This window comes from Centrocercus urophasianus, unplaced genomic scaffold (assembly GCF_019232065.1).
Source record: "Centrocercus urophasianus isolate 14NV4802_14NV808 unplaced genomic scaffold, USGS_Curo_1.0 seq_12, whole genome shotgun sequence".
Lineage (NCBI taxonomy): Eukaryota > Metazoa > Chordata > Aves > Galliformes > Phasianidae > Centrocercus > Centrocercus urophasianus.
The window spans coordinates 20,538,132-20,550,868 of record NW_024884364.1 but is presented as its reverse complement, the minus strand read 5'-3'; the positions used below and the strand labels follow the sequence as shown (position 1 = coordinate 20,550,868).

Below are 12,737 nucleotides of genomic sequence, written 5' to 3'. Positions count from 1 at the left end.
ACAGGTTCAAAAACATGAGGAGGGTAAGATGTTTCTGAGGCTAATGTTCACAAATGAGATTGCTAAGAAAAATGAACAGCTCTGTTAATTAAAAATTACTACTTCAGCCTTTTCTAACTGTGCATTCATTCTTTCTACTTCCTTAAAAATCTTGGAGCAGCTGCGGTATTTAAACAGCATCTCTATATATACTTACAGCTAATTCACAGTCTATTCAAGAGGGCATCTCAACTGAAAACTAACTAAATTGGACCAAGACTAAATGCAGCAATCATGCATAAGAAAGAGAATTTAACATATATGTATAAACTGGGATACGACAGATGACAGAATTTTTTTTCCAGTGACACCAAAACACAAATGACTTGGTCTGACCAAGCTGATAGGTGCAGCAATACAGAATTCAATGCTATATGCAAGTTGACTAGCATTCTCCATGTTAAACTAGTGATGTTACTTGGAATTGCCTCTGACCTGTTACAAATAAGAATGGATATTTTATCAACTGTCAGCTAGACATACTTAGATGATGAGGAAAACAGATGTCATAGAATTATTCCCCTCTGTTTGGATGTAGGTAAATGAGATTCATAATGTCATTCTTGCTGCATGAATTCCACCATCTTGGTAAAACAAAATAAAACCAAACCAACCAAAAAAACAAAAAATCCTCTTTGTGTTTTAGTATTTGACTTGAATAAGGTGCCAAATCCATTTTACAAGAAATAAAGAATTTTCTTTCAATCTGTTTCTATTAGCTATGTACAAGTTGGACAGTAAGCCATATGATATTTGCAAACACTACAGAGTAGTTTATTTATCAAACTCTGACAGTTTGGCAAACACTAATTTTAAAAAATACTGAAACTAAGCAATGGAATACCCGCACTTACTTTTAAGTATCTGCTTAACACTCACTGTTTGCAGAGGGCTTTTAAGAGAAAACCCAGTCATTTCCAAAACTTGAAAAGCCATAATGTAAATTACCTGGAAGCCTGGATGTATTAAGTGGATCAATCAAAATGATTTTATCTAAGTAGTGTGAATTGTTAGGCTATAAAGCAAGAACCAAGACAGATCTGTGGGCAATGTACTGTACTTCTTCATCTGAAGGATTTATAAATACAAAATAGGCAGGCAACTTCTCATTCATTAACTTCTCAAATATTAACTACAACTGATTTGAGCAAGAAAGCGCGGAATCAGTTATGATCCATTCCCTTGTTATCCACAACTTCCTGTATGTTTTTAGCAATAAAACTCCAGACATCACAATAGCACTCGGTCTACATCCACTATGCACTGAAATGCCCTGTGAACTCTAGCCACAGAAGAGCAAACCAAATTAAATTCACTGCGCTGTCTAGCCCTGTACACACTGCGTCGATACCTGCTCCAAAAAATGTTGGTCTCAAGAAGTATGTATTCTGTTGTAAATCAACAACTAGGACTGTGTGGACTCTGTCCAGTATAGGACGTGATACATTCCATGGGAGCCCAGCGCATCAGACCATACCAAGTCCAGGCCAAAGCATATCAAGCACACTAACTGCTCTCAAACAAAGCTGGGGATGTCATCCTTACCACTTCTGGAGAATATTTTTAGTGATTATAGAACTTGCTTAGGACAAAATAAAACAACGACAATAAAATCTGCCTTAGCTTGAAGAAATACACACTGTTTTCTTCTCTCAGAAAAGCATCCTCCTCGCTACATCTTTTCTCAGAATCCCAGGTGGATAAAAATACCCAAACTACAAATCTCTAAGTCAGAACTGTATACCTCTGGAAGAGCAGAACTTCATGCAACATTTTGTGCCTCACAATCCCCACTGACTGTCTTTATTACTTTAAAAAAAACACTCAATTGCCCTTCTGATAATAAAGGAAGTTTAGAGACTTAATATCGACATTTTCAGTCACTCTTGGAGCCAGTCTCCAACAGTTTTGGCATGCCAGTGCACTGGCTTAATACCAAAGGCAAGAATCAGCATATTTCGTGTTGCCTATAAAATATTATTTGGAACAAACTACTTTATACAAGAATCCTATCCAGCCACACAGGACAATGAACAAAGAGGTGTTAAGTCTTGACCATAAAAAGGAAAGACACGCTAGTATAAAAAAAAAGCTTCACAAAATATCAGTAGCTCAACAGTACAATAACTACAGAAAAGTAATATTCTCTTTTGAGAACATTTCTGCAACCTGCAGGGAAACTATAAAAATCTTCATTATAACAGAGTATTCCTTACTGAGAAGAATCCTGTACAGAGAAAAAAAAAAAAAATAAAAAAAATCCAAGGTCAACACTATTACACCCCTGTGGTATTTATTTTAACAGCTCAGATCACAGAGAAAATCTAGATTCAATCTGCCTCCTCTAGTACAAACTGGCACACTTCTTACAAGGAAAATGGAAGTTTCCACTGTAAAGAATAAAAAATAAATCACAGAGCAACGTCAAACCAATATAAAGAATTCAGAAATGTTTGCTAAAGGTCAGAAGTACACACATGCTTCATTCATGTTTCTGTATTATTGTTGTACTGCTTCCCACTTAGCAAAAACAATGGATGCTATTTTAAAGTATGGATAGTCTGCAGGGGAAACCTCCCATATGTGTCATTTGAAAGGTGGATGACTATTTTCAATAAGATTGTAAATGAAAACAGATGCAGAAATCATGGGAGAAGCAGAAAGACAGTAGGGAAGAAGAACCTACTAAGCTAGTTTTGAACTGAAGTAGAGAAATCATAAATAAACAGAAAAAAATAATTGCAAATAGTGTTAAACGAAGAAAGTAGGTCTTATTATACAACTTTTCCTAAAGACCTGTAGATTTTTTCACAGGTAGAGGCATAAACAAGTACAAATGATGTTGGCATGCACAGTGGCTTACATTTCAAAGTGAAAATCCAAGTAAATATGGAGTAAATATGAGGTAAATATTCAGTTGCCTTGTATGAGCTGCCCTAATGTCATGTCATTGACAGCACAGATAAATATCTCAGTTGCAGACCTGAACAGTTGGTTGTGAAAATGTTAATATTTTTTTCCTTTGACACTGAAAGATTTACAAGAGAATCAGGATTTAAAATCTCATGTGAACAGCATCAGTGGTGTCATTTATATTGAAAAACCTACTGAACCTAAGCAATGACAAAGGACTTTCATCCTTTTTTTTAAAAATCTACATGCTTACAACTCCAAGGATTGACATTACTGATGAAAGAATTTATCACAATTGAGAAGTGACTTTCATATACAATGTTTTAGAGAAATATTCATTTAAAATTTGGTTTTCTTAAATCTAATATGTAAGCAGGTCAGACAAGGCTGAGAAGGTGCATACATCCGCTGGTTCTTGTAATGCACCTTTAGTAACTAACTCCAAAAGGCCAGATGAAGAGCAATTAAAGAAAAAATCATACATTTTAATCCTTACCAGCTACAGAGCAAAGATTTTTTTAGCAAGAAATATGGAGAACATTTTACCACCTGGATGACTGTCAAAGAATAATGCGATTGAGCTACAATTTCATCCCACATAAAGGAGAAACTGATTTCAACTTATGCTAACAGAGATTACAAAACTGCTATTATCTGTACAGGGTTAGTGGTAGGCCTTGTATGACTACAGTAGTAACAAACACACTTTCAGAAATACCAAACCTCTTTTCCAAATCTTGCTATGCAACAAAAAAACGTATAGAATTTTACATGACATATGTACATCTCTGCTGATAATATTCTTCAAATGTTACTGCAGACACTTTATTTATAAATCCTTTTCATTGACTAACTGCATAAACTCAACGCAAGTATTTCAACAAACTGCTATGGGATACTAATTCAGGTTCTTTGGGAATAGTAGAAAAATCTTTACTCGTGAAAGCAAATTCAATTTAAAAGGTTTAGAAGATAATGAAGCAATGTGTTTTTCTCTTTTCAATATTTATTGCTGTGGCCAACAATAAATGCTTAGATGAACAATGGCAGTTGTCTTCTACCAGAAACATGCACGCTCACCCACCGAGAAAACAAAGTCTTCATAATAGGTAATACTTCATACAAAAGATAAGTAACACTGTGGCATCAAGCCAGCAGAAAAGCCTACGCTGATCTGGGAAAGGTCAATCGTGCTCAAATGTTTCACTCATATTTCCGTATCACTTTTTGCACATAAGAAAAACAATTAGTAGATGTTATTTTACAGCTTATTCTACAGGGACAGTATATTTAATAGCTGTAGCTATTAAAGCGAATAGTTATAATCTTCAGTAAGGTTCCAAGCATGTAAAACACTATGTAAATTGATATAGGTTAAAACAACAACAACAACAAAACCAACAAGAAAACAAAACCAAAGAAAGCCCTTCAACCTTTGAACTGGGTTTTATTATCTATGATTACGCCTGCAGGAATTAAAGCTGTAATTTGCTTTTCTGTACGACCACACAGTATTGCACACCAAACTGGTTAGCAAAAATTCTCTAATTAGAAAATACGCTGAAGTAAGCATGTGCTATGCAACACAAAACAAATATTGATCACAATTGTCAAATCTGTTGCAAAATCTAATCACAATGCTCTATGACTTAACTTTGTATAATTACTTTCTCAAAGACCTGTCATCAAATGCTGGTCCTCCTTTTATTTATTCCCATATTAGAAGAAAATGGCCAAATAAAACTCCTGTCCACATTTTATTTCTGGTATGTTGTGTTCATAGCAAGGTTTGATGCTCAGCCAATTACTCAGTTAAGAACATTTTTTTCAAGATATTAAAAACTGATAAAATGTACTTAAAAGCTTGCAAAAAATGCCATTGCAGGAGTGTAATAAATGTAACATTTCTGGAACAGTTTTGGGATTTATACCTTGTGCTGTCGTTTCACAGAAGCAAACATGCACAAAACCACTGTAATAACCTCTTGAAATCAGATAATATTCCAGCAGCTTAGTCTCACTAGCAGAAGGAGCCTGGGCATAAGCCAAGAGGCCCAGGTGCACTGTGTCATGCCAGTATTTAATGCAGTCTAATATCTGATATATGCTAGTGAGAGAAAATACTCAGGATAAAGTACAGATAATAGCACGGACAACCACTCATTGCTAAATTACTTCTGCCCATCGTGCTGGGTGCTTTGTATTAAATTTTGTCGTCAAGTGGCAGGAATCACGGGGAGAAGTGGCTCAAAACTCCCTTCTAGTAACCCTGGATAAGGATCTATAATATTAGGCTTTCATATGATAATAGCAAATGATGCCCCTCTTTGAAAAAATTCAGCCTGGTAATGAAAGTCCTAATCAGATTGTTGTTGCCGAGATCCAGGAGGTGGGGAATGGTGCCTTTCTTTCCCCTCCCCCAGTTAGCAAATCTAGCAAACTTGACAAGATGGGTTAAGTCTTTGAGAATTTATCTAACATGAATTTCCAACAAAGCCCTTGGGTTGTTTTATAAAACTGGAAGGTAGTGGTTTAATAAAAGTTGCACCACCTGAGGCATTTTCATTAAAGGCTCTCTCTAGACAACATCACAGTGTTTGCATTATCCTTCTGTGGTCCCAAGGGAGTACAAGCACTACCCTTTCAGCAAGAGTTGATATTGTGTGTGAAGGCATGAGAGAAGATGATTAAATTTTGCTCCTACTCATAAAGTAACTGCTTGCAAGAATGCTGTGGTCAGGATTAAGATTCATTGATTTCTGTTGTCCACTATTTGAATGGCTAATGTTTTTTTGGTTTGTTTGTTGTTTTTTTTTTGTTTATTTATTTATTTTTTTTTTAGAAAAAAAAAAAACCATTCCGGATGCTTTAATATTTAGTCATGGGAATGAAGATTTTAATCCTAACTACACATTACTCTCAATGATTGTACTATTTATGCTATCTGGGCTCCTAAATAATGATGGTAATTAGCCGATTAGGACACTACAGAAAACAGGTGCAAGGCTCTTGAGTGGCAGCATCAATATACAGGATTAAGGAACTACGACATTTAAAATGATTAATCTGTTCACTGTGTTTAGCAACAGGAAACACAAATCACTGAATTCTGAAACATAATGTTATCTCTGTGGAAAAATTTCACACACACACACACTGAATGCGTAGTTAGAAAGGTTCACTGACGTTTTCACCCGTTTCAGTGGACTCACCATCTGTGTAGACTTCTCTGCGCAGATGTCCTGGCTGGTGTTTTTGCTTTTTGGCAGGTCGGACCTTCTGTATTACAACAGCACTCATGTTGCTGTCAGTAGACACAGGGCTGGTGGGTCTGGGACAATGTGATGCATGAAAATGTCTACGGCCTGAAAATTGTTACAGAACAATAGCTATTATTTTTCTCATCCAAAATACGATGCTTCATACTTCTCTTTTTTCACATAAGAGCTAGCTGCCTATACAGCACTTTAAAAATACTGTCATAATACTGTTAATACTCTCATTCTTACTGTAAGCAGTTTCAGAGTAAGACATAACTAAAAAGAAACATTTGCTATCCTACTAATAGGCAGGCTGGCTTAGTTCCACATGAATTATCCAACTGGTTTGTAATGGGAGCTCTTGCTCAAGGAGCCTAAGAGCCATACATAGTCAAGTACAGACAGGCTTCCAGCCCAGCAGGCTTACACAAGCAACAAAATGTTTCACTCTTAAAACGGGCTTCACCTCCCCTGGCTTGGGCACAGTGAATTTTCCTTCAAAAGAAGTGGAGCAAGTCTCTAGCAGGACTTAGCTACAGATGGCCCCAGCACAGCTTTGAGTGAATTACTAAGAATGCATTGTGGATATATGACTAGCATTTTATCCTAGCTTATTTTCAGACAAGAATTGTCACGTTTCCAGGATGTGCAGTCAGGTACAGGTAATATCAATACATAAAAGTCACTGTTGCATGAACTCGACTGTTGTAAAATTATTTATATGTAGTAGTAACAAGACGTTAAAAAATCTTTTCTAAATATATAAATTTACACACACACACGTATCTATTTGCATGAATGCATTTCTAGAAAATATATTAAATCCTGGCTCCATGGGTATGAATGGGAGTTTTGCCATCTACTTCAATTGGCCAGGATTTCATCCAGAATTACTAAATTACCTCCCCTCTCACTCCTCATGATGAACAGCTGTGTGGAAATGAAACAAAGGACTGTTAACTCAGAGAGGATATCAGAAATGAGAGAGGAATGCTGCAAATCTATCGTGTCAGTGTGGACACAGTTATGACAGGGTCCTCAATACTTAAGGTTTAGCAATTCAATAGATTGACAAAATATTCAAAGATCTGCTTGAAATTAGCATTACATACTGCAGTATTCTTATTTCTTAGCTAACTGTGGCAACTTTCATCAGGACTAATCAAGTTGCTGATTACCTATATAAAGGCATTGCCTATAACCAGTATGTTGCAAAGCAACAGCAAAACACTAATCTTTTCACTGATTCAGGAAAAAAAAAAATGTTCTTCCTGCATATTCATAATCTATCATCTAAACTGTAACTAATAACAGCTGTCAAGTTATGAAATCAGCACAAAGCCAGTTCATCTCAATAATACAGCAGTAAGAGTTGAATAGCATTCTCCAAAAGTTAATAATTAAATATGAAATGGGAAACAATTACAAATATTTTCAATTGAAGGGAAAATAAGACTCTGAAGGTTTAGTATTTATATAGACGTTTCAATACAGAGACATTAAATCTCTCATGAAGACGACTGAAAATACTTGGAGCCTTACATTGGGAAGAGGATATAATTTTGTAATTTTTCTTAAATTATCCCTCAGCAAAAACAGTACCTATTAGAAAAGAACTGACTGGAAATTTTTCTAAAAGAGTAACGGCACACTTGGTTATAATGAAGGTGTCATATTTTTGAAACTGTAAATTTTCAGATAATTCAATGCCAGAGGAAGTGTTTGAGTGTAAAATGTCAGGGACTTAAGGAATGGTCATCAGAGCAGTGAGCTTGGAGAAAAAAAAGTATTATAATAACAAAAATGTTCATATTTACACATAACACTACCTTTGATTAAGCAGTTTTATGTAAAGAAGTGATTTCTAAACTTTGCTCCACAGCTTTGTAAGTCATGCACAGCTAGGCAAGACTGTGCTAGACTCATTCAGTTCTGGCTGGAAATCCATGAACAGGGCTGAAGTTTGGCAACAACCAACGAGACAAAAAAAACCAGGAACTACATATGTGAAAAAATACAGAGCAGCAATTTATTTGAACAGCTCCAGCAAAAGTCCCATACTGCCTCTTCCACTAGTGAGAATTTCCCCCTCCTTCTCTTCCTGAATTTCCAAATATATGAATAGGAATTTAGTGGGTAAGTGGTTGTGGATAAGTACATGTCATAATGGAGCTTTTTTCCCCCTTCTCTTTTCAAATACAGGACAGACTCACCTCCTGCTGCTTCCTGCATTTGACGTCTGGCTACTTTCAAGCCAGCATATTCTGCAGCTGCTGCAACGGCCTGTGCAAAATCTGCATCAGTAAAAAATGATCCATCTGAAGAGCTAACGCTAGACCGCCCACTCGAGATGTTATCTTCTTCGGAAGCTGAACCCCAGCCATTGATCATGGACCCTGTTACAGAGCTCTCCAAATCACCAACACTTGAGGCAGGTGTCTGCTCAAGGCCACGCAAAAGGAGTCTTCTATTCTGCATCTTAGCAACCTCTATATCCGCCTCATCTTCTTCCTCTTCTGGTGCGTCAGTATCCATGTCAGAGACCAAGGGCCCTGAGATATATCCGTAGGTATGTGGTGGAGAGATAGGCCTTGGAGGGGGTGGAGGACTCACAGGCTGACGTCTGCATAAAAATACAAAGGGAAGAAGAACTGAAGTCATATTACATAGCTAGAGGAAAAAGGAGATTAAATTGATCAAAAATGCAGCACTGATTTTAATGGAAATTGGCCTATGTTGCATAAAACTCCTCATTTCCTAACATCATTCATGTACAGATAGTAGAAGAGGTGTTTATGTGACTAATTAAAAAAATCATTTGTGAATACTTGAGTGTAAGAGCAAAAGTGTCAGTATATTACAACTAGAAGCTTGAAACCTCTACCCAAACAGATTGCTCAAAAAACATCATCTTCCCTCCACCCACCTCAGTGATTCAGAAAGATCACAGAATTGTAGGGTTGGAAGGGACCTCCAGAGATCATCAAGTCCAAGCCCCTATGGGGTAATAAATGGGGGATAACAAAAGAGATACTGATGTTTCCTTATTTTTCAAATTGGCCTACGTGGTATTATAAATAAAGAATAATCTACTGTAATGCTACATCTTAAGGATACCAAAATTCAGTTAAGTGGTTAATTTATTTTGAGCTTGAGAATCATCAGCAATGATGTCTGAAACTTAAAGAAGTAATGTATTAGATTTAATTATTTTGGCTTTCTGTTTACTTAAAACTTCTCTCTAAAGTCACAGGCATTATCACTGACAATAGGCTTTCTTTGCAGGGCCACAGGCACGATCTTTAATTACCATTTGTCTCAAAGAAATAAATACTTTCTACGGCAATAGCTGGACTGTTGGTTTTGCTTACCAGGAAATTATACTGCTGTCCATTTTGCAATAATTTCCACTTATTTTTCCTTTCTTGAAAATTTTCTGTATTATCTCATTGAATGGCTGGTGAACTAAGATCTTTTTTGCAGGTGACTTGTTTTTCTTTCAATAAATGAAATACTAACTTTGGAAGGACAATTCAGCAGGGAAAAAAATAATACTTTGCAGCATGAAGAAGCTGCAACCTCCCTGGACTGCATTATCTAGACACTACTTTCCATTTTTGATAAGAAGTACTATATGTAATGAAGACAAGTTAGAGATATCTACCAATAACAATTTCATAGAACAAAAAAGAACAGAAGCCATTAGAACATGTGAAGATCTACTTGCCTTTAACTAGAGGCCTTACTCAATACAGTTTAAATGTCTTAATTTTAAGATCGTGTGACAACTGTCCTCACAAGATATTTTCCAGTCTTCCTGTTCTCCAGGCTTTAGTATTATTAGACAGGCAACTGACCACAAAATATGTTAGCATTTTGGAATACAGTGTGCCTGTCAGCCTTCAAGGATAGACTAAGTGAGAGCAGCTGTTCACGGGCATATGGAGTTGCAATACTTGGTCCACTTTATCTGATGCAGTGGTTCTTGCTTTAGTAACGACATTGTCTCTGATCTTAAACATTGACATCTTCTGCTATCCCATTAATCTTTTGTTTTTCCTCTACTTGTCCATTCTTCCAAACAACATAATCGGTATGCTAAAAATTTATCAAGCTAATCAGACAGAGACATGTCACAGTATACAATCATCACCATCTGGTTTTCACCAGAAATTCAGATAATAATTCAGCAGGACTACAAAGCTAATAAAAAGCATGGAAACCAGTATTTTTGGCATTAATGTTCGCTATGAAACTACCACTTAGCAAAAAATATGAAAACAGTGCAGACAGGTAACATTCAGTGCATTTTTAACTGGAAAGCATTGTCATACCATATTCAAACCAGAAATTTCCTTCCAGAATGGGCTACATCTGCTGAACGTAACCAACAATTAAACAGCAATGCCATGGGTCATATAAACACCATTAAATAAAAAAGACAGTCCCCAAGGACTTGCCAATTAAGTAACGGAATTATATGAATCTTTTTTTTTAAGTGATGCAATGGGTACAGCAAAAAGAAAAGAAACAATGTCTAAAGAAGTAAAGAAGTAAAATCAAACTTACCCACTAACAGTGGTAAGACTTTCAGAAAAACTAGGCTTAGCCGTTGCAGGAAAGAACAGAATAAAGACATTCTATTTTTTCCATCAATTCAATAAGTAAATAATAATCCTGAAACATGAAACTCAACTTTTTTCAGTGGCTTTGAAGATATTTATAGTGACCTGTCTTGAGTCGTTAAACTGAGAGAACTTTTTGTTTATGTGTGTTTGCATATTATCCTCTAATGCCTACTCCATTCAGTATATCTTATTTCCCAAAACACATAATATGAGGTCACTTACTTAGTATTTCAATTTTTGTTTTAAGCATCCAATAGTTTAACTTCTAAATATCCTTGCAGACAGAAGTGCTAAAATGAACACTTCTGTGCTCCTACATATTAGAGTTGCTCAAAATTATGGGAAAATATTATTAGCAATCCACAAATAAAAAGAGTGGTTATAAAAATTCAGGAAGATGGAGGAACAAAAGAAGATAAACAACACAAGAAGTGTTACCATAACAAACAAAGAAAAGAGATACAAAAGAAAATAGGTAAAGCAGAAATAAGGAATAAAAATAAAAGCAGTTATTAGCCTTTAAAAAAGAATATTAATAACTACTGCTTACTTAAAAAAGGAAATACAAAAAATTGAACTATCTTAAAAAAAATACATATATATGTAAAATACATCCATAAATGTCCAGTAAGCTATAGGAACAAAATCAAAAGTTGCAGTCTGCTCACAACAAGCCTGTAGTTTGCTCAAAACAGAAAGTATGACAGTATTATTACAGTTAGGTTGGTATCTTTATGATGATAAACAACATATGCAAACCACTGGAGAAAAGGAATATAATTTTAAATGCAAAAGCTGCATCATATTATCAAAAAGCAAGACAAGTACGTATTATACATACAAAGCCTCATTCGGAATTCAGTGTTTTATGGAACAGAATCTGAGTATACATGCAAAGTAGTTTGCACTAAAAGCAACTCACAGAAGAAACAAAATTTCCCCATAACAAATATCTATCTTTATTAAAGTTGGTCATTCTTTTAAGTGAGGTAGGAGGAAATGTTAAGAAAATTTTCCAAGCAGTAATTTGCTGTATTAGGATTTATGAGAGGAGGAAAATCTATAGGATATATAAATTATATATTTATATATATTCATACATATGGATGACAAGTTAATTGCACAGTTACTGTGAAATAATGCATGCTATTTTATGGTAATAATGCAGTAAATCTATTGGAAACAATGGAACTGTAATTATATGGTAAGCTGTGTTAACGATACCACTTTAATATCCTAATGACTTGAATTTAACTTGTGTCAGCACAGCACATACCGTAAAGTGATATACTGCATTTTTTTCTGTGGTATAATAATAAAGCAACTTAATTATGTATTTCTTAGGTTACAAATAGTTCTAGTATTCTGGATCAGAAGTTAGATATTAACAGATTAAACATCAAAGGAAAAATCTTGGCTCACTAAATTCAACAGGAATTTTCAGTGGGGCCAAGATAGCTTTTGTCACATCTGCCTCACTGCATTTGCATTGACACACCTCCGTTCAGGTTGGTGTTGTATGTGACTCAGATCCTCCTGACAGTCCTGTAACATGGGCTGGAGTTCTTCCTGGGGAGAAGGGGTGAGAGTGGCAGTTGACTGATGGCTATAGGAGACTGCGGCTGGAGAGGAAGCTGCTCCTCGGACAGGTGGAGTAGGACCTCGCTCATCTTCTTCCTCTTCCTCTAGCTCATCTTGCTGCAGATACATCCTTGCAGGTGGGACTGGACATGGAATTTCTTGGTCATAGCTAAAATTATTTTTTTAAGAAAATAAGGACTTATATTTTTACTGTGTAATTAGCATATTTGATACATGTATAAATAGCTCAGGAAAAAAGAATCCTTATTATATGCGCACTTGATAACAGCTCAGTAAAGATGTACTGACTAGATGT

At 35.7% G+C, this 12,737-nt stretch overlaps 1 protein-coding gene across 1 annotated transcript in view; it reads right to left on the bottom strand.

The window, feature by feature from the left end:
- The window catches only part of ROBO1 (roundabout guidance receptor 1), a 606,013-nt gene that overhangs the window by 4,863 nt on the left and 588,413 nt on the right, over positions 1-12,737 (bottom strand). The window contains exons 26-28 of the mRNA XM_042809975.1: positions 12,339-12,590; positions 8,426-8,835; positions 6,165-6,317 (exon numbers count right to left, since the gene is read on the bottom strand). Of these exons, the coding sequence (XP_042665909.1) occupies positions 6,165-6,317; positions 8,426-8,835; positions 12,339-12,590 (815 nt within the window). The remainder of the gene's footprint in view (positions 1-6,164; positions 6,318-8,425; positions 8,836-12,338; positions 12,591-12,737) is intronic.